Source organism: Hemiscyllium ocellatum, chromosome 47 (genome assembly GCF_020745735.1).
Source record: "Hemiscyllium ocellatum isolate sHemOce1 chromosome 47, sHemOce1.pat.X.cur, whole genome shotgun sequence".
Classification (NCBI taxonomy): Eukaryota; Metazoa; Chordata; class Chondrichthyes; order Orectolobiformes; family Hemiscylliidae; genus Hemiscyllium; species Hemiscyllium ocellatum.
Window position 1 is genome coordinate 15043911 of NC_083447.1, and position 22802 is coordinate 15066712.

Consider the following 22802-nt stretch of genomic DNA (forward strand, 5'->3'; position numbering starts at 1 on the left):
ATAACATCCCGTGTCAGTATGCTCCTCAATTATATCTGTATGAGACTGGCTATTGATTTTGCTAGTGATCATTTATAACTATCAGAGTGTGTGTTTGTGCGTGTATGACTCTCACTGTATATACGTGTATAACTCTCACTGTATGTGTGTGTGTAACTCTCACTGTATGGGTGTGTGTAAATCAATGTGTATATTTTCTCACTGTATGTATGTGTATCTGTAACTCTCACTGTGTGTGTAACTCTTACTGCACGTGTGTGTAACTCACTATATATGTGTGCAAGTGTGAATATCAGGACCTGTGTTTGTGTGAGTTTGTCGCTGTCTGTCCGTGTGTCTGTGTGTTTGTGTGTGTGTAACTCTCACTGTGTGTGCATAACTCTGTGTGTGTGTGTGTGTATTTTCTCACTGTATATGCGTATGTCTATAACTCTCACTATGTGTGTGTGTGTAACTCTGGCTGCATGTATGTGTGCAGCTCACTCACTATATGTGTGTACAAATGTGAGAATATCAGGACCTGCGTTTGTGTGTGAGAGTTTGTTGCTGTCTGTCCATGTGCCTGTGTGTGAGTGTATGTGTGTGTGTATATGGATGTGTGTATGTAGCTGTAAGTATCTGATATACTTGGCAAAGCAAGATTGGTGTCAAACATTCTGTTCCTGTCCTGTTACTGATTCTGGGTCCAAATATTTGCAGTTAACTATTAGAATTCTAATAAAATCTCTCCCCACTCTCCTTTAATTTCCAGATTCGAACAGAAAAACCTCTATTTTCCTCCAATCCGGAGCTGGATAATTTGGTAATTAAAGTTTAAAATCTCAGTTGTACTAATGTTAAGCTGACTGGGAGAGGGAACAGATAAAAGGGCTGTCTGCTTTCTCAATTTGTCCTTGCAGGTTAGGTCATGTCCAGGAAAACGTTAATGTTCGCGATTTAATTGTATCTAAGTAATATTTGGAGGGAGGGTTTAATTCAATTAATTTGTTACTGTTGCAAATTAAGTTTGCAATCAAACCGAAATGTAACTTTTGCAGAGAGTATTAAATTCAGTATAGGAAGCTCACTGGCTCTGGTGCGGCTCTCAAATAATGGTATCAAACTTTAAACCAGGTAATTGCTGGGTTCCCCTTAACTGACCATACCTGTTGTACCTAACAGATGATTCAAGCCATCCAAGTGTTGCGGTTTCATCTGTTGGAGTTGGAAAAGGTAAGGGGGCGTTTACTGGAAAGTGTGCGAGTGTGCATAAAGGTGCCTGAGCGTACACACTTGTCTGACACTGTATGTGCCTGAGTGCATGTATGTGAGAGTGAGCGTGTATGTGTTATTGTGCATGCAAACATAAGTGCGTGTGAATGTATGAGGGAGCAAATTACTGCAGATGCTGGAATCTGTATTGGGCAGAAAAAATATGTTCCAACTCGAAATGTTAGCTTGCTCTCCCTCCATGGTTGCTACCTGACCCACTGTGATCTCCAACATTTTATTTTGTGTAGAGTTGAGGATCTGTGTATTTGTCGGTCTGTTGAAGTACATGTATATGTGCGGGAGTGTCTGTGGGGGTATGAGAGTGGAGAGGGGGTGGAGTGTGTGTGTGGGGGTGTGAGAGTGGAGAGGGAGTGGAGTGTCTGTGGGGGTGTGAGAGTGGAGAGGGGTGGAGTATCTGTGGAGGTATGAGAATGGAGAGGGGGTGGAGTGTCTGTGTGGGGGTGTGAGAGTGGAGAGGGAGTGGGGTGTCTGTGTGGGGGTGTGAGAGTGGAGAGGGGGTGGAGTATCTGTGGGAGTGTGAGAGTGGAGAGGGGGTGGAGTGTCTGTGTGGGGTGTGAGAGTGGAGAGGGGGTGGAGTGTCTGTGTGGGGGTGTGAGAGTGGAGAGGGGGTGGAGTGTCTGTGTGGGGGTGTGAGAGTGGAGAGGGGGTGGAGTGTCTGTGTGGGGGTGTGAGAGTGGAGTGTCTGTGTGGGGGTGTGAGAGTGGAGAGGGGGTGGAGTGTGTGTGTGGGGGTGTGAGAGTGGAGAGGGGGTGGAGTGTCTGTGTGGGGGTGTGAGAGTGGAGAGGGGGTGGAGTGTCTGTGTGGGGGTGTGAGAGTGGAGAGGGGGTGGAGTGTCTGTGTGGGGGTGTGAGAGTGGAGAGGGGGTGGAGTGTCTGTGTGGGGGTGTGAGAGTGGAGTGTCTGGGTGGGGGTGTGAGAGTGGAGGGGGTGGAGTGTCTGTGTGGAGGTGTGAGAGTGGAGAGGGGGTGGAGTGTCTGTGTGGGGGTGTGAGAGTGGAGAGGGGGTGGAGTGTCTGTGTGGGGGGTGTGAGAGTGGAGAGGGGGTGGAGTGTCTGTGTGGGGGTGTGAGAGTGGAGAGGGAGTGGAGTGTCTGTGTGGGGTGTGAGAGTGGAGAGGGGGTGGAGTGTCTGTGTGGGGGTGTGAGAGTGGAGTGTCTGTGTGGGGGTGTGAGAGTGGAGGGGGTGGAGTGTGTGTGTGGGGGTGTGAGAGTGGAGAGGGGGTGGAGTGTCTGTGTGGGGGTGTGAGAGTGGAGAGGGGGTGGAGTGTCTGTGTGGGGGTGTGAGAGTGGAGAGGGGGTGGAGTGTCTGTGTGGGGGTGTGAGAGTGGAGAGGGGGTGGAGTGTCTGTGTGGGGGTGTGAGAGTGGAGGGGGTGGAGTGTCTGTGTGGGGGTGTGAGAGTGGAGAAGGAGTGGAGTGTCTGTGTGGGGGTGTGAGAGTGGAGAGGGGGTGGAGTGTGTGTGTGGGGGTGTGAGAGTGGAGAGGGGGTGGAGTGTGTGTGTGGGGGGGTGAGTGGAGGGGGTGGGGTGTCTGTGTGGGGGTGTGAGAGTGGAGAGGGGGTGGAGTGTCTGTGTGGGGGTGTGAGAGTGGAGAGGGAGTGGGGTGTCTGTGTGGGGGTGTGAGAGTGGAGAGGGAGTGGGGTGTCTGTGTGGGGGGGTGAGAGTGGAGAGGGAGTGGAGTGTCTGTGTGGGGGTGTGAGAGTGGAGGGGGTGGAGTGTGTGTGTGGGGGTGTGAGAGTGGAGAGGGGGTGGAGTGTCTGTGTGGGGGTGTGAGAGTGGAGAGGGAGTGGGGTGTCTGTGTGGGGTTGTGTGAGTGGAGAGGGGGTGGAGTGTCTGTGTGGGGGTGTGAGAGTGGAGGGGGTGGAGTGTCTGTGTGGGGGTGTGAGAGTGGAGAGGGGGTGGAGTGTCTGTGTGGGGGTGTGAGAGTGGAGAGGGGGTGGAGTGTCTGTGTGGGGGGGTGAGAGTGGACAGGGAGTGGAGTGTCTGTGTGGGGGTGTGAGAGTGGAGAGGGGGTGGAGTGTCTGTGTGGGGGTGTGAGAGTGGAGGGGGTGGAGTGTCTGTGTGGGGGTGTGAGAGTGGAGGGGGTGGAGTGTCTGTGTGGGGGTGTGAGAGTGGAGAGGGAGTGGGTGTCTGTGTGGGGGTGTGAGAGTGGAGAGGGGGTGGAGTGTCTGTGTGGGGGGGTGAGAGTGGAGGGGGTGGAGTGTCTGTGTGGGGGTGTGAGAGTGGAGAGGGAGTGGAGTGTCTGTGTGGGGGTGTGAGAGTGGAGGGGGTGGAGTGTCTGTGTGGGGGTGTGAGAGTGGAGAGGGAGTGGAGTGTCTGTGTGGGGGTGTGAGAGTGGAGGGGGTGGAGTGTCTGTGTGGGGGTGTGAGAGTGGAGGGGGTGGAGTGTCTGTGTGGGGGTGTGAGAGTGGAGAGGGAGTGGAGTGTCTGTGTGTGGGGGTGTGAGAGTGGAGAGGGGGTGGAGTGTCTGTGTGTGGGGGTGTGAGAGTGGAGAGGGGGTGGAGTGTCAGTGTGGGGTGTGAGAGTGGAGAGGGGGTGGAGTGTCTGTGTGGGGGGGTGAGAGTGGAGAGGGGGTGGAGTGTCTGTGTGGGGGTGTGAGAGTGGAGGGGGTGGAGTGTCTGTGTGGGGTGTGAGAGTGGAGAGGGGGTGGAGTGTCTGTGTGGGGGTGTGAGAGTGGAGAGGGAGTGGAGTGTCTGTGTGGGGGTGTGAGAGTGGAGAGGGAGTGGAGTGTCTGTGTGGGGGTGTGAGAGTGGAGAGGGAGTGGAGTGTCTGTGTGGGGGTGTGAGAGTGGAGAAGGAGTGGAGTGTCTGTGTGGGGGTGTGAGAGTGGAGGGGGTGGAGTGTCTGTGTGGGGTGTGAGAGTGGAGAGGGGGTGGAGTGTCTGTGTGGGGGGTGTGAGAGTGGAGGGGGTGGAGTGTCTGTGTGGGGGGTGTGAGAGTGGAGAGGGGGTGGAGTGTCTGTGTGGGGGGTGTGAGAGTGGAGGGGGTGGAGTGTCTGTGTGGGGGGTGTGAGAGTGGAGAGGGAGTGGAGTGTCTGTGTGGGGGTGTGAGAGTGGAGAGGGGGTGGAGTGTCTGTCTGGGGGTGTGAGAGTGGAGGGGGTGGAGTGTCTGTGTGGGGGGTGTGAGAGTGGAGATGGAGTGGAGTGTCTGTGTGGGGGTGTGAGAGTGGAGAGGGGGTGGAGTGTCTGTGTGGGGGTGTGAGAGTGGAGAGGGGGTGGAGTGTCTGTGTGGGGGTGTGAGAGTGGAGAGGGAGTGGAGTGTCTGTGTGGGGGTGTGAGAGTGGAGAGGGGGTGGAGTGTCTGTGTGGGGGTGTGAGAGTGGAGAAGGAGTGGAGTGTCTGTGTGGGGGTGTGAGAGTGGAGAGGGGGTGGAGTGTCAGTGTGGGGTGTGAGAGTGGAGGGGGTGGAGTGTCTGTGTGGGGGGTGTGAGAGTGGAGAGGGGGTGGAGTGTCTGTCTGGGGGTGTGAGAGTGGAGAGGGAGTGGAGTGTCTGTGTGGGGGTGTGAGAGTGGAGAGGGGGTGGAGTGTCTGTGTGGGGGTGTGAGAGTGGAGAGGGGGTGGAGTGTCTGTGTGGGGGTGTGAGAGTGGAGGGGGTGGAGTGTCTGTGTGGGGGTGTGAGAGTGGAGGGGGTGGAGTGTCTGTGTGGGGGGTGTGAGAGTGGAGAGGGGGTGGAGTGTCTGTGTGGGGGTGTGAGAGTGGTGGGGGTGGAGTGTCTGTGTGGGGGTGTGAGAGTGGAGGGGGTGGAGTGTCTGTGTGGGGGTGTGAGAGTGGAGAGGGGGTGGAGTGTCTGTGTGGGGGTGTGAGAGTGGAGGGGGTGGAGTGTCTGTGTGGGGGTGTGAGAGTGGAGAGGGGGTGGAGTGTCTGTGTGGGGGTGTGAGAGTGGAGAGGGGGGTGGAGTGTCTGTGTGGGGGGTGTGAGAGTGGAGAGGGGGTGGAGTGTCTGTCTGGGTGTGTGAGAGTGGAGGGGGTGGAGTGTCTGTGTGAGAGTGGAGAGGGAGTGGAGTGTCTGTGTGGGGGTGTGAGAGTGGAGAGGGAGTGGAGTGTCTGTGTGGGGGTGTGAGAGTGGAGAGGGAGTGGAGTGTCTGTGTGGGGGTGTGAGAGTGGAGGGGGTGGAGTGTCTGTGTGGGGGTGTGAGAGTGGAGGGGGTGGAGTGTCTGTGTGGGGGTGTGAGAGTGGAGAGGGGGTGGAGTGTCTGTGTGGGGTGTGAGAGTGGAGTGTCTGTGTGGGGGTGTGAGAGTGGAGAGGGGGTGGAGTGTCTGTGTGGGGGTGTGAGAGTGGAGAGGGGGTGGAGTGTCTGTGTGGGGTGTGAGAGTGGAGAGGGGGTGGAGTGTCTGTGTGGGCGTGTGAGAGTGGAGAGGGGGTGGAGTGTCTGTGTGGGGGTGGGGAAGAGCGTGAGACAGTGAAGCTGTGCCGAAGCTTATGGAATGAGGTTACCAGTCTGTTTGGGATCTCAGACCTGTCTGAGCTGATTTCAGTGCCAAGTGTTTGTACCAAGTCATTTACTTCTCTAAACCCTCACTAATGTGATAATTAACTATTTAATTCCAACCCCCTGAGAGGCACTGATTGAATCCTGTGGCAGTGAAGCAGAATACTATTATGTCCAGTTCATTCTTTCACGGTTCCTTCCTTCATTCCTCATTGTAACTTTTTCCATCCTTTCCTTTCCTATTTTATTTCCTTCCCATGTGCATGAATCTCTCCTGTTCTCCACTAAATCCTGTACTAATTTCAGACTCTAATTCTCCCCAGATCCTTCTCTCGATTTTATTCCTGTTTCTAAACCTTTACCTGGAGCTTTAGCAATTGGGAGCGTGGAGTGATGATGAATGATACACTTTGTTTTGTTCAGTAATCCTCAGCTCCATGGTTTGATGTGTAACATTCATTAAATATCTGCTTGACCAGATAGCACTGGTTCCTCACCATCAATCAGCACGGTTAGATATCGAGCTACTAGATCTACTAGGGCAATTAGTACCAGAATTATTGTGGTGCAGATGGAAGCCATTCAGCCCATTCTCCCAGATCTATACCCTATCTGATGGAGCCATTCTTTATAACCGGTTAGCTCAGATGGCTGGAGAGCTGCTTTGTGATCCAACCAGAGAGCTTTCAATTCCTGCTCCCATTGAGGACTCTCTGTCTCAACCTCTCCCCTCGCCTGAGGAGCGGTGACCCTAAGGTTAAACCATTATCATCGTCTCTCCCTGATGAGAGAGCAGCTCCTATGGTCTGGTCAGACTATGGTGACCTGATACAATGAAGGACTCCCTTTCTCAACCTTGCCTGAGGTATGGTGGCCCTCAGGCTAAACCACCAATAGTTTTCTCTCTCTCTCTCTCTATTTCTCTTTCTCTTGCTTTCTCTCTCTCTTTCTTCTCTGTCTCACTCTATTTCTCTCTCTCTGTGTCTCTATTTCTCTCTCTCTCTCTCTATTTCTCTCTCTCTATTTCTCTCTCTCTCTCTATTTCTCTCTCTCTCTATTTCTTTCTCTCTCTCTTTCTTCTCTCTCTCTTTCTCTCTTTTTCTCTCTCTCTCTTACTCTCTCTCTCTCTCTCTATATCTCTCCCTTTCTCTTACTCTCTCTCTAACCATTTACCCTCTGGAATTGTGGTGACTTGCTCTTTTATCTATAACATGCAGTACCTCAAATGCTTTGGAACAAATACTGTACCATTTTAAAATGTGTTCAGCAAAATTTACATCAAACCTGACATCTACAAATTATATACAGCATTTAGATATATGTTGCAAAAATATTTGGATTCCCGTTGAGTACAATTTAAATCACATATGATATTTAAACAGTATATATAGGATGCCAAATGGCATACATTATATACTGTGCAAATATTATTTTTAATGTGTCCAGTATTATTTGTCCTGTAGCTGATACAGGGCTTTAGTTTCACCTTATATGATGCAATTATTTTTTATACAATGTTCAGTAACTTTATAATACTTGATATTAAATGGAGGATGTTTAGTAATGGTTGTTTTATACGTTCTGTGGGCTTTATACACAAATATCAAATCTTTTGTAATTATTTTTAATTTGTCTTAAAATTCTCAGCAGTCGTGCAGATTTTAGTGTTTGAGTGAGGTGCCGCTATTTGCAATGGGTGCCTGGGTTTTATGTCATTGCTTCTCGGCTATTTTTCTCCACGGGATCATTTCTCCTCAGGAGGAAAAAAAAGGAAAAATTTTCAGCATCATTAATCTTAAATCAGATTATTAAATCAGCCCTGGCCCTGAGAATGCGAGAGGAGACAGGGGAACCTCTGAAAGGCCGTTATTCTGAGCAGGATTTCATATCTGAGCGGACAGCTGTGGATTGCAACATTTAAAAGGCATTTGGATGGGTACATGAATAGGAAGGGTTTGGAGGGATATGGGCCGAGTGCTGGCAGGTGGGATTAGATTGGGTTGGGATATCTGGATGGGTTGGACCGAAGGGTCTGTTTCCATGCTGTACATCTCTATGACTCTAAATGCCTTGAAACGATGGCAACACTGATACTGGATCAGTGCAAGCGATGGTTATATTCCTGTCCCATCGCACGCGTTTCTTGCAACCAAAGAACTTCACTTTGTCTAACCTTGTACAATGCTAGGACAGGCAACAGCCTAGCTGTATTATTGCTGGACTGTTCATGTAGAGACCCAGGTAATGCTCTGGGGCCCTGGGTTCGAACAGATTAAATAAAAAAACCCGGAATTATGAATCTAATGATGACCGATTGTCAGGAAAACCCATCTGGTTCACTAATGTCCTTTAGGGTAGGAAACTGCCATCCTAACCTGGGCTATATGTGACTCCAAGCCCATATCTCTTGATTCCTAACTGCCTTCCAGAGGTGGGTAAGAAAGGCTGACTTACCCCTCATCCTGTGAATGAATAATAAAGTGTGCGGAATTGTAATGTGAGGCATTTCCCGCTGCGATGGTATTTGAAGGCGGTGGGGAAGAGAGTGGGATTACAGGAATCATATCTGAGGGAGATACTGTCCTGCTGAGGGAGAGAGAGTCAAGTGGACTCATCCTTGATTAGATGGCTCTGGGGAAGTTGGAACCCCCTTTCAGCTCTTGAGAGGAATTCCATTGTTGGAGTCACTTGGGGAGATCCTTCCCCCTGCTCACCCAGTCCACCATCTTGATCTCAGGGGAATCATTGGAGATTCTTAGACGTTGCATGTCAGAAAGGGGCAGAGTTCAATTCTTTAAAACAAAACAGGCTTGCTTTCATTGCACAGAGCATTGAGTCGAGTGACGTTATGTTGCGGTTGTACAGGACATTGGTGAGGCAACCCTAGTATGCCTGCTGTGGGAGTGATGTTATTAACTGAAAAGGGTGCGGGAAAGATTTATGAGGATGGAGGGTTTGAGTTATTAGGAGAGGCTGGGACATTTTTTTTCCTCCGGGAGCATCAGAGGCCAAGGGTGATCTTTAAAGTGGTTTATAAAATCACGAGGGACGTGGGTAGAGTGAATGCCAAGGAATCGGACCTAGGCCCTGGGCGCTGCTCACCACTGAGTTGTCAGGGGTGTGTAAGCAAATGCAGTTTAGTTTGAGAAGCCTGGTCAGCGTGGACAAGCATTACTGAAAACTCTGCTTCCGGGCTGGATGACTCAACAAAACTTGCACTGGGTATGGGACGAGTGTGGGGGGTGCTAAAGTTGGTGACTGAACATCAGTGTCACTGGCCCATCCTTCAGCTCTGGTTCAAATCCCACCGTGACACCCAGGTAGGATTTAAATTGTGGAAGGAGGAGCCCTGAGCATTCCCGGGATGAGTGACCCAGGGGCTCTTGCTCTGGGTGCGCGGCTTCCAGGCGCCTCCCCATAGCAACACGGCCTGCTCTAAAATGGCTTCACTGGGTGGGAGGGCAAGCCAGGGAGTGTTAAGAAACAGCAATCCCATGAAAATGAAACATAAAAACATGACCATACGCAGGGGTGTAGAGGACGAGACAGAAACTCAGGCAGTTTACAAGACTGTATTGTGAGATGTCAGGAATGCCATGTTTTGTCAAGGTGGGTAGTTATCCTGGCATAGATCTCAATGGTGATAGGTTGTAGTGTCCCAGAGTAATGCCCCTAAAACTGTCAGCAGGGTAAGAAACGCGAGCCAGTAAACCCATTGCCCGTGAGCCTCACACAAATCTCGATCAGAGGAATTCTCGGACTGATTTCAAAGCTGTAGCCCCATCCCAGGGTTCAGAGGGGGGTTACGAGTTGGTGTGACCTTTGACCCTCCCAGCCGCTGACATCATCGGAGTATCTGTTGACGTTACTGGTTTGGAATGGTTCCCCTAACACTCCAGCCCTGAGAGTGACCCAGGGCCTGGCAAAAGCCTGTGCTGCTCAGGAAGTGATTTATAACGAACGCTGCTTGTCTGTGTGTGTTTTATTGTGGCCGGAGGGCCATTGCTTTAGGGGCTGCAGTGAGACCAGCTCCACCCTCCGTCACACCCCCTCCAACACTCCCTCCACCCTCCGCCACACCCCCTCCAACACTCCCTCCACCCTCTGCCACACCCCCTCCAACACTCCCTCCACCCTCCGCCACACCCCCTCCAACACTCCCTCCACCCTCCGTCACACCCCCTCCAACACTCCCTCCACCCTCCGTCACACCCCCTCCAACACCCCCTCCCTCCCCTCCAACAGTCACCACCCCAATGCCCCCTCTCCCCCTCCAACACTCCCCCCAACACCCCCTCCCTCCCCTCCAACATCCCCTCCCTCCTCTCCAACATCCCCTCCCTCCCCTCCAACATCCCCTCCCTCTCCTCCAACACTCCCTCCCTCCCCTCCAACATCCCCTCCCTCCCCTCCAACACTCCCTCCCTCCCCTCCAACATCCCTCCCTCCTCTCCAACATCCCCTCCCTCCCCTCCAACATCCCTCCCTCCTCTCCAACATCCCCTCCCTCCCCTCCAACATCCCCTCCCTCCCCTCCAACATCCCCTCCCTCCTCTCCAACATCCCCTCCCTCCCCTCCAACATCCCTCCCTCCTCTCCAACATCCCCTCCCTCCTCTCCAACATCCCCTCCCTCCTCTCCAACATCCCCTCCCTCCTCTCCAACATCCCCTCCCTCCCCTCCAACACTCCCTCCCTCCCCTCCAACACTCCCTCCCTCCCCTGCAACATTCCCTCCCTCCCCTCCAACACTCCCTCCCTCCCCTCCCACATCCCTCCCTTCCCTCCAACACTCCCTCCCGCCCCTCCAACACCCCCTCCCTCCCCTCCAACATCCCTCCCTTCCCTCCAACACACCTTCCCTCATCTCCAACACTCCCTCCCCCTCCAACACCCCCCTCCCTCCAACACCCCCTCTGTCCCCTCCAACACTCCCTCCCCCTCCAACACTCCTTCCCTCCCACTCCAACACCCACCCCCTCCAACACCCCCTCCCTCCCCTCCAACAACCAGTTCCTCTAACATCCCCTCCCTCCCCTCCAACACCCATTCTCTCCCCTCCAACACTCCCTCCCTCCCCTCCAACACTCCCTCCATCCTCCATCACACCCCCTCCAACACTCCCTCCCTCCCCTCCAATGCCCCCTCTCCCCCTCCAACACCCCCTCCCTCCCCTCCAACACTCTCTCCCTCTCCTGCAACACTCCCTCCCTCCCCTCCAACACTCCCTCCCTCCCCTGCAACATTCCCTCCCTCCCCTCCAACACCCCCTCCCTCCCCTCCAACACCCCCTCCCTCCCCTCCAACACTCCCTCCCTCCCCTGCAACATTCCCTCCCTCCCCTCCAACACTCCCTCCCTCCCCTGCAACATTCCCTCCCTCCCCTCCAACACCCCCTCCCTCCCCTCCTCCCCTCCAACAACCAGTTCCTCCAACACCCCCTCCCTCCCCTCCAACACTCCCTCCATCCTCCATCACACCCCCTCCAACACTCCCTCCCTCCCCTGCAACATTCCCTCCCTCCCCTCCAACACTCCCTCCCTCCCCTCCCACATCCCTCCCTTCCCTCCAACACTCCCTCCTGCCCCTCCAACACCCCCTCCCTCCCCTCCAACATCCCTCCCTTCCCTCCAACACACCTTCCCTCATCTCCAACACTCCCTCCCCCTCCAACACCCCCCTCCCTCCAACACCCCCTCCGTCCCCTCCAACACTCCCTCCCCCTCCAACACCCCTTCCCTCCCACTCCAACACCCACCCCCTCCAACAACCCCTCTCCCCCTCCAACACTCCCTCCCCTCCAACAACACCTCCTTCTCCTCCAACACTCCCTCTCCTCCAACACCCCCTCTCTCCCTCCAACACCCCCTCCCTCCCCTCCAACACCCCCTCCCTCCAACACTCCCTCCAACACCCCCTCTCTCCCTCCAACACCCCCTCCCTCCCCTCCAACACCCCCTCCCTCCAACACTCCCTCCAACACCCCCTCTCTCCCCTCCAACCCCCCTCCCCTCTCCAACATCCCTCCCCTCCAACAATCCCTCCCTCCCCTCCAATACCCCTTTCTCCCCTCCAACACCCCCTCTCTCCCCTGCAACATCCCCTCTCTCCCCTCCAATACCCCTCCCTCCCATCCAACACCCCTCCCCTCCAACACCCCCTCCCTCCCCTCAAGACCCCCTCTCTCCTCCCAACACTCCCTCTTTCCCCTCCAATAGCCCTCTCTTCCCTCCAGCACTCCCTCCCCCCGTCCAACCCCCCTCCAACTCCCCTTCTCTCCCCTCCCTCCCCTCCAACATCCCTCTCTCCTCTCCAACATCCCATCCCTCCCCTCCAACGTCCCTCCCTCCCCTCCAACATCCCCTCCCTCCCCTCCAACACACCCTCCCTCCCCTCCAAAACCACGCCCTCCCCTCCAACATCCCCCCCCTCCCCTCCAACACACTATCCCTCCCCTCCAACAACCCTCCCTCCCTTGCAACACGCCTCCCTCCCCTCTAATGCCCCCTACCTCCCCTCCAACATCCCTCCCTCCTTTGCAATACCCTCTCTCTCCACCGCCAACACCCCTCCCTCCCCTCCAACTTCCCCACAACACCCCCTCTCCTACCACACTCCACCCCCACTTCAGCACCTCGACTCCCCCTCCCCCATCCAACACTCTTCTCCTTCAACGCCCCCTCTTCCTAAACCTCCCCATTTCCCCAAAAAAACCCCTCTCCCCCACCAACACTCCCTCCTCCCCAACACTCCCTCCCCCTTAACACCTCTCTCCCCTACAACATCCCCTCCCTCCCTCCAACAACCCATCCCACTTCAACTCCCCCTCTAGCTCCTCCAACACCCCTCCCCTACAACTCACCTGTTCCCCCTTCAACAACCTCTCCCCCTCCACACCCCACTCTCCAACAGCCCCCTCCACTCTCCAACACCCCACCCCATCTCCCCTCTCCAACACCCCCCACTTCCCCTTCAGCAGACTCTCAACACCCCCCTCACCTCACCATCTCCGCACTCCCCCCACCCACTCCACCCATGACCTTCCGGTCTCCCAACTGCACTCCCTTTCCAAGCCCATCAGCCCACATAGCCAACCTTTTGGCAGTGGGGAGTGGTGGCAATGCTATTTGGCCAGTAGAGGCATCGCCCTCCCCTCCTGTTTCTGGAGGGTCGGGCTGTGTGGGCTGTGTGAGGAGACGTCAGAAGTTTTGTTGATTTACTGCTTTTCCTTTTCTCTGCACTGACCCCCTCGGCCTGGGAATCTAAGCTGAGTCTCTCTCTCTCTCTCTCTCTCTCTCTCTCTCTCTCTCTCTCTGTTTCACAATGTGATGCATTTACCTATCAGCCTGCTGGGCAGTTTAGCAACATGATACCCAAACAATCGTGTCTGGCGTTTAAACAGATACTGTTTTAGAGGTTTGATAACCATATCCCCGCGTGTCCCATCACCCTGCACACAGTTATTTCCACTCCCTCTAACCAGACCCTTGCAGTGTGGAGTGCTCCCCAGGTCAGGTACAATGTGCTCTTGATGCAGGGCCACACTCCCCAACCTATCCCAAATGATTTCCTGGAAATATTTAACGTCCGTCCCTCAGAAAAACGGTGCGTTCGGTTCAGACGAGAGAGAAACAAAAGTAAGGAAAGATTTCATTGATGTAGCACCCTTTCAGTGCAATGGAAGCATTGGAAGATGCTCAATTCGCACACAGCAAGCTCCCACAGGTCCCACAATGCTTCACACTTTCGAGGGATGTGTGGTATCACTGGCTAGCGCCACATTTGTTCCTAGTTGCCCCTCGAACCGCTCGGCCAATGCAGAGGGCAGTGTGAGAGTCAAATGTGTTGCTATGGACCTGGAGCCACGTGTAGGCCAGACCAGGGTAAAGACAGAAGATCTCCCGCTCTGACACAATGGACAGAATGATTTTTGTTGTTTTTTTCTGTAATAATCTCTGCTAGTTTCCGGGTCCCTGTCACCGAGACTAGGTTTCAGTTCAAGGTTTTATTAATCCAGTTGAAACTCCAACAGCTACAGTGGCAGGGTTTAAACCCAGGGCCCCTGGATTATTACACTAGCCTGGGTCCCTGGGTTATGACAGACTAGATTTGGTTGGGATGTCTGGGCGGCATTGATGCGTTGGACAGAAGGATCTGTTTTCCGTGCTGTATATCTCTACGACTCTATCTTAGTGAACTATTCCAACATCTCCCACTCTCGGTGACCTGTATTTGTGATGCTATGGAGTCATACAGCACAGAAACAGACCCTTCGGCCCAACCAGTCCATGCTGACCATAATCTCAAACTAAACCAGTCCCACCTGCCTGCTCCTGACCCATATCCCTCCAAACCTTTCCCATTCATGAACTTATCCAAATGCCTTTTAAACATGGTAACTCTACCCACATCCACCACTTCCTCAGGAAGGTCATTACACACGCAAACTGCTTTCAATGGTCAAAAAGTTGCTCCTCCTTGTTTTTTTTATAAATCTTTCTCCTTTCACCTTAAAACTATGTTTCACCTTGAAAGTCCCCCATCCAAGGGAAAAGACACCTGCTATTCACCTTATCCACGCCCCTCATGATTTTATAAACCTCTGTAAGGTCACCCCCTCAACCTCCTGGATGTAAGGATAAATATCACCATCTGTTGTTTTATGAAATAATGCTCTGGAATCTACTTGAGTGGGCCAATGGGGTCTCGGTGTAACGTTATATCCAAACGACAGCCTCCCTATCAGTGAAGCTTGAGAAAGTCAGCCTTAAATGTTACAAACAAGTCCAGAGCACCATATTAGATTACTTACAGTGTGGAAACAGGCCCTTCGGCCCAACAAGTCCAAACCGACCCGCCAAAGCGCAACCCACCCATACCCCTGCCCCTAACACTACAGGCAATTTAGCATGGCCAATTCACCTGACCTGCACATCTTTGTGACTGTGGGAGGAAACTAGACACGGGGAGAACATGCAAACTCCACACAGTCAGTCGCCTGAGGCAGGAATTGAACCCAGGTCTCTGGCGTTGTGAGGCAGCAGTGCTAACCACTGTACCACCGTGCCGCCCCGAGTGGGATTTGAACTCAGAAACCTTTTCAGCTCTGAGGCTATCGACTGAGTCAGAACAGACACTGAAATGCAAGTCCAAAACATGTCCAAGGCTGACCCCTGACCTGGATCCAGCCAATAGGGATAGGTGGAGAGCAAGGGCTGGGTGACCAGTCAGGCGTGAGATCACTTGATAAAAGTTGTATTCTTGTTTCGAAACCCTAAGCTGGTGTATTCCCTGGCACGGTGGCTCAGTAGTTAGCACTGCTGCCTCCCAGGGCCAGGGACCCGGGTTCGATTCCACCCTCGGGTGACTGTCTGTGTGGAGTTTGCACATTCTCCCCCGTGTCTGCGTGGGTTTCCTCCCACAGTCTGGAGATGTGCAACTTAGGGTGAATTGGCCGTGCTAAATTGCCCCATGTTGTCCAGAGATGTGTGGGTTAGCCATGGGAAATGCAGGCTTAGAGGATAGGGGAGTGGGATGCCCATCGGAGGGTCAGGGCGGGCTGAATGGCCTGCTTCCATACTTGCCGAGATTCTGTGGGACAAGGTGAGGAGTGTGAAAGTGTTAGGTTTTTTGCAGGACTGAGAGGAAACTGGAGCTCAGCGACCTTCCTAGCTACAATCAATCTCCCCTGACCCCCTCCACTCCTATACAAGCTTTTCCCTATCCCTGAAATTCATCAGCTTACCGCCCCCTCCCACCCCAACCCTGCACCCCACCAACTTGATCAGTAACAGGCTAAAAGTGTGGTGCTGGGAAAGTGCAGCAGGTCAGGCAGCATCCAAGGGGCACCCTTTCTGACTCCAATTCTCCAGCATCTGCAGTCCACACTTTCTCCCCAATTGCTAAACATATTTGCCGAATCAACCTGTTCAGATATGTCACAACACACCTTTGGAACAGATGGGAAAGGAGCTCTCCTGGACCAGGGATAGGGACATTACCACTGCACTACAAAAGGTCCTCTACCCTCCCCCATCTTAGTCCTACATGAAGTCTATAACCTAAGATACACCCCATCATCCCACTGGACCCATCCCGTTCCTGCATTCCCCACGGCCAATCCACCCTGACCTGCACACCCTCGGACTGTGGGAGGAAACCGGAGCACTCTGAGGAAAGCTGAAAAGGTGTTGCTGGAAAAGCACAGCAGGTCAGGCAGCATCCAAAGAGCAGGAGAATCGACGTTTCGGGCATGAGCCCTTCTTCAGGAATTGCCCGAAAAAAAAATCGATTCTCCTGCTCTTTGGATGCTGCCTGACCTGCTGCGCTTTTCCAGCAACACATTTTCAGCTCTGATCTCCAGTCCTCACTTTCCCCACTCTGAAGAAACCCGGGGAGAATGTGCAAACTCCACACAGACAGTCGCCTGAAGCGGGGATCGAACCTGGGTCCCTGGCGCTGTGAGGCAGCAATGCTAGCCGCTAAGCCACCCTACACATGGCTTCATTAGTATCAGGACCATTGCCCCAGTTCCAGTCCCAGTCACAACAATAGTGCTTTACAATGTGAGAGGTGCTATACGAATGCAAGGGGGGGCTGTGCCCGTAACTCGAACATTATCAGACAGAAGGTGTCGATAATCACAGAAGGATGCCCCCTACTGCAATCAGTATGTCATTGCACTGTTTTTCTCAGCTTTGAGTAGGACGGACAACACACACCGAATTTGCCCCAGCTTTAGCATATACAGTGTATACAATAAGACCCAAAATATTAACCGAACCCTGATACTCTTCCAGTTAAAAAGGAAACCCTTGTGATTGAAGAGCCAAATTAACGAGAAAGATTTTTAAAAAATTCTCTGCACCTGAAGTCTTTGACCTCCTCGGGTTTATTAGTGAGCTTTAGCAGCTTAAACCGTAGAGCGAATCCTCTGGGGTCCTATCTTCCACTTTTAACATCCCCCACCGACGCTCAGTAGCAGCAGGGTGTACCACCTACAAGACGCACTGCAGCAACTCACTGAAGACCCTCAAACAGCACCTTCCAAACCCACGACCACTTCCATCTAGAAGGACAAGGGCAGCAGATCCATGGGAACAGCACCCCCTGCAAGTTCCCCATCCCGACTTGGAAAAATATCGCCGTTCCTTCACTGGCACTGGGTCAAAATCCTGGCATTCCCTCCTTCAGGGCATTGTGGGTGAACTCAAACCAAATGAACAGCAGCAATTCTTGAGGGTACCTAAGCCAGCAATGCCCACATCCCGTGAATGAATTGTACAGAATACCTACAACACAGGTAGAGGCTATTTTTAGCCTCTCAAATGCACTGCATACCATCCTGTCCCTATAGCCCTGCACTTCCCCTGGCTACCCCATCTAGCCTGAACACTATGAGCAATTTCCCATGACCAATCCACCCTAACCCATGCATCTTTGGACTGTGGGAGGAAACCCACACAGAGAACGTATAAACTGCACACAGACAGTCACCCTAGGCTGGAATCGAACCCAGATCCCTGGTGCTGTGAGGTAGTAGTGCTAACCAGTGAGCCACCTTGTCTCACCCAGAGGGGCAATGATGATGATGATTCAAAACTCTCTTCCACAATAGGCTAGATCGATTGTCAGCTTTAACCCTGAGATTGAGAGCTCAGGAGGAAACAAGCATTGGCGAACTACTCGATGTGGGTGGGCATCATTGATGACAGTACCCCAGCTTTCGAGCAGTTAGGAGTGGGAGGCTATTTGGTGAGCTCTCCCTCTTGGATCCAGAGTGGGAAGGAATAACTCTAGCTTCCTTAGCTCAAGTGTTGACAGTTTAGGATCTAATCTTGGACTAAACCTGCAGGCCTTCCTGTGCCACCCGACATCCTGTTGCCACATTTTGTGAGTCAACTGCTTTCATTGGAAGTTTCAATCATCATGGGGAAAAAAAAGGCCTTTTTAAGAATTTTAAAGTCCCAGACTGAAAAAACATGCTTAATATCAGGTTTCAGTCAAGTTTTAATAAGGACCTCTTCCTCCTTAATTTATCCATCTATTTAATTGTCTTTGGTGTCTCTAAATGTAGGCCGAAAGCCTGGGCCTTTCCTGGCATTTTTGCCCAAAGCTGTGATGCTATGAACTGAGTGTGGAGTGCATTTAATTAACTCAGTCAGTTACACGGTAGGGATATTTTCCATAGTGTCTAGGTTTTAGAAGGTTTACTGAGGAATTAACTCAGTCAGTTACACGGTAGGGATATTTTCCAGAGTGTCTAGGTTTTAGAAGCTTTACTGAGGAAAGATTAATGCGGAGCATGTTTGGATAAAAAAAACTTATAGCGATTTCTATTGCACACCTGTTGGAGACTTCCCTTTGACTGCATGATCTACAGAAAGTGCAAGAGACACGGAGACGGAAATAAGGGTCTGGGGAATGATTGAGAGCGCGACTGGCATTATTATGTAACACTTTGTTTTAATTGCCTTAAGGGCACCTTAAAACCTTCAAAGTCAGCATATTGTTGAGACAAGAGACAAAGTGTTCATCCCATGTTCATCAGGACTCAATGCAAGAATGCCGGATTTCAAAGGGAATAATGAATGAAATCAGAAATTGATGGAAAAACGCAGCAGGTCAGGCAGTGTCTGTGGAGAGAAAGCACAGTTAACGTTTCGGGTCGAGTGACCCTTCCTCAGAACATTTTATTCAGCTTGGATAAAGGGTGCTGTTGACTTGACCCTGATTGGTTGGGTTGTTGCCGTGGAGAGTGCACCAGGGGATCTATTGTCTTATGTTTTTGATTAATTTAAGAAAAGATATAATGCCAGGACTTGTTTGTTTGACATGCCAAGTATAGGTGCCCATGTATGAATACGTGTAACGTCCAGTGACCATAAGGAAGCCATGTTTACATTGCTTCATAAGAAAATGCTTTTGAAGTGTTGTCAATGCTGTTATGAAGGAAACGAGGCACCTGAATTGCACACAGCAAGATTCCACAAAGGAGATAGGGAGGACTGCAGATGCTGGAGATCAGAGCTGGGAGTGTGGTGCTGGAAAAGCACAGCAGGTCAGGCAGCATCCGAGGAGAACCGAAGTTTCAGGGAAAAGACCGATTCCAGAAAGGGCTGTGTGTCAGTGACCAGATCATCCAGATTTGGTGGTTATTGGCTGAAGAATAGGCATTGGCTAGGACTTCAGGGAGGACTCAAATAAAGGCAAAGTCCAGGGAGTGCTGGAGAGACTCATTAGATCTCGCAGCGTTTGTAAAGAGAGAACCAGAGTCATGATATCTCTCCAGGGCCCAGTACCCCAGTTCTGAAGAAGTGCAGGAGCAGACTTGAAACGTTAACTCTGCCTTCGCTCTCCATCCACAGACGCTGCCAGACCTGCTGAGTTTCTCCAGCCACTTTTCTGTTGCTACTAGAAAGGACTTCTCTGATCCTTTGTTCTGGAGACAAATGTATGCACCAGACATGATGGACAAAGCCTTGATACAACATCTCACCCAAACGATGGCAACGTGGCACTCACAAATTCAGAATCATCGAGTCCCTGCAATATGGCAAGTGACCATTCAGCCCACCGAGTCCCCACTGACCTTCTGAAGGGCATCTCACCCAGACTCACACCCCCACCTTATGCCTGTAACACTACATTCCCCATGACTAATCCCGCACATCTTTGGACTGTGGGAGGAAACCGGAGCAAATCCACACAGACACGGGGAGAATGTGCAAACTCCACCCACAGCGTGGGATTGAACCCAGGTTCCTGGTGCTATGAGGCAGCAGTGCTCACTACTCAACTACTGGATCACACATAGAATTTTATAAATTTTTATAAAGTTTTATAAATTTTTAACCAGCCTGTGCACAACGAATCTTCCCGGATGATGGAACTGAGGCTTTCCTGGTCACATTAGGGACATTATCTCTGCACCACAACAGCCCGCCCACCTGTTTGATTGACATGTTAATGAATTTGCTCAGATGTGCTGTAATATACCTCTGGGTCAAGGGGGGGTGGGGGACCTGAACCTGGGCCTTCTGGGTCTGACGCACGGACGCTACCACTGCACCGCAGACTGTCATCCAGGTTTCCCTTTATGCTGTGGGGTTGAATCCAGAAATGTTACTACTTAAAGATCAAAGATGTTAGTTGGATTGGCCATACTGAACCATCCCCTAGTGTCTAGGGAGGTGTAGGCGAGGTGGGTTAGCCGTGGGGAGTGCAGGGTTACAGGAATAGGTAAGGGCATGGCTCTGGGTGGGATGCTGTGCGGAGGATCAGTGTGGACTCGATGGGCAAAATGGCCTGCGTCCACACTGTACTGATTCTATTATTGGTGTGATCACTTGGACTCTTTGAGCATGGGAGTTGGGATGTTATGGTGAGGTTGTAGGGACCATAAGACTTAGGAGCAGAAATTAGGCCATTCAACCCATCAAGTCTGCTCCGCCATTCGATCATGGTTGGTAAGTTTCTCAACCCCATTCTCCCACTTTCTCCTTGTGACCCTTGCTCCCCTTCACACTCGAGAACCTATCCATCTCAGTCTTAAATATACTCAATAACCTGACCTCCACAGTCTTCTGTGGCAATGAATTCTGGAGTATCGTGTCCAATTCGGATCACCCTGTTATACGAAAGATATTGAGCTGACAGGTCACAAGAGATTTACCAGGGAATGGAGGGTTTGAGTTACAAGCAAGGGTTGGATAGGCTTGGGCCTTTCTCGCTGCTATATAGGAGGCTGAGGGGTGACCTTATAGAGGCTTATAAAATCATGAGGGGCACAGGTAAGGGGAATGGCAATCGTCTTTTCTCTAGAACAAAGGAATTCAAGACTGGGGGGCATATTTTAAAGGTGACAGAAGAAAGATTTTAAAAAGACATGAGGGGCAAACGTTTTACACAGAGGGTGATTGGTGTGTGGAATGAACGTCTTGAGGAAGTGGTGGATGTGGGTAGAGTTACAACGTTTAAACGACATTTGGATAAGTTCATGAATAGGAGAGGTTTGGAGGCCAGGAGCAGGCAGGTGGGACTAGTTTAGTTTGAGGTTATGCTCAGCATGGACTGGTTGGGCCGAAGGGTCTGTTTCCGTGCTGCCTGACTCCATGATTTCAGACGCAAGGGTTGTATAACTGACTCTGAAAAGTGGATGGAAATAGATTGCACATTTCTGAAGGATTATTTAAATTTTCAGGCACGTGATCCACAGAACATTAATGATCTCACTTGTGCCTTCTTGGCCAGCAGCGAATGTAAATCTTAATGACTTACACATGTTAGCCAGAGATTCGAGTTTATAACCTCTTTCAAATAAAGAGAAAGCCCAAAGGTTTCTTTCCTCGTTCCAACGTGACGGCTGCATTTTGAAAGGAAGCAAATAAGGGAGTTGATGGCAGGGATAGACAGCAGCTAGGATGGACTCCAGTCAGGCCGTGACCTCTGTGCCTTGGGACAGGGGTAGAATTGGGACGAGTTTACATAGATGAAGGCGTAAGGTCATAGAATCCCTACTGTTTGGGGGCAAGCCATTCAGCTCACACTGAACTTCCAAATAGCATCCCACCCCCCATTGCTGGATTCCCAATGGCTATCCCACCTAGCCTACACATCCCTGAACGCTATGGGGCAATTTAGATCATAGAATCCCTACAGTATGGAAACAGGCCCTTCGGCCCAACAAGTCCACACCGACCCTCCAAAGAGTAACCCACCCAGACCCATTTCCCTCTGACTAATGCACCTAACATGGCCGATTCACCTGGCCTGTACATCTTTGGATTGTGGGAGGAAACCCACGCAGACATGGGGAGAATGTGCAAACTCCACACAAACAGTCACCCCAGATTGGAATTGAACCCAGGTCCCTGGCGCTGTGAGGCAGCCGTGCTAACCACTTGAGCCACTGTGCATGGCCAATCCATCTAGCCTGCACATTTCATAGAATCCCTACAGTATGGAAACAGGCCCTTCAGCCCAACAAGTCCACACCAATCCTGCAAAGAGTAATCCTCCCAAACCCATTCCCCTACCCTATGTTTACCCCTGACTAATGCCCCTAACCTCCACATCCCTGAACACTACGGGCAATTTCTCATGGCCAGTTCACCTGGCCTGCTCATTTTTGGATTGTGGGAGAAAGACGGAGCAAACCTACGCAGGGAGAATGTGCAAACTCCACACAGACAGTTGCCCGAGGGTGGAATCGAACCCGGGTCCCTGGTGCTGTGAGGCAGCAGTGCTAACCACTGAGCCACCATGCAATTTAGAATGGCCCATCCACCTAACCTGCAAAGGACTGTGGGAGAAAACCCACACAAACACGGGGAGAGTGTACAAACTCCACACGGACAGTTGCCTGAGAGTGGAATCGGAACCCAGACCCCTGGCACCGCTAACCACCGAGCCACCACGCTACCCCAGCGCATAGCAAATATCATCAGACCAAGCAAGAGATATTATGATTAAATTAAATTAGATTCCCTACAGTGTGGAAACAGGACCTTCAGCCCAACAAGTCCATACCGACCCTCTGAAGAGTAGCCCACCCAGACCCAGTCCCAGTCCCCTACCCTATATTTCCCTCTGACTAATGCACCTAACATTACGGGCAATTCCCCATGGCCAATTCACCTGACCTGCACATCTTTGGACTGTGGGAGGAAACCGGAGCACCTGGAGGAAACCCACGCAGACACAGGGAGAATGTGCAAAATCCACACAGACAGTTGCCCGAGGTGGGAATTGAATCCGTGTCCCTGACGCTGTGAGGCAGCAGTGCTAACCACTGAGCCACCGTGCTGCCCCGTGCCCGTGCCATCTGGTTATGGACCAGACCAAACCCCCCTCTACTTATTCGCAAAATAGTCCAGTCCCTAACCATTTCTTATTTGAAAGGTAAATGCAAGGTGCAATTCGATTGGTCAAATGGCCGGATTTGAGCAAAACACACTTTATTCACCCACGACAGTTAAAATGCAACAAAGGAAAGAAGGAATTAGAATAACAGAACTCTGCGATTTTTGTGAAGTTGAGGTTATAGGTTTGCTCACTGAGCTGGAAGGTTCATTCTCAGACATTTTGTCACTATGCTCGATAACATCATCTTCAC

The 22802-nt window shown here is 51.8% G+C and overlaps 1 protein-coding gene across 8 annotated transcripts in view; it reads left to right on the forward strand.

Annotated features, from left to right (window-relative positions):
* The window catches only part of LOC132836786 (homeobox protein Meis1-like), a 407589-nt gene that overhangs the window by 109449 nt on the left and 275338 nt on the right, over positions 1-22802 (forward strand). For all 8 annotated transcript variants that reach the window (XM_060856248.1, XM_060856254.1, XM_060856255.1 and 5 more), the window contains exons 4-5: positions 752-802; positions 1162-1212. In XM_060856248.1, coding sequence (XP_060712231.1) covers positions 752-802; positions 1162-1212 — 102 coding nt within the window. The remainder of the gene's footprint in view (positions 1-751; positions 803-1161; positions 1213-22802) is intronic.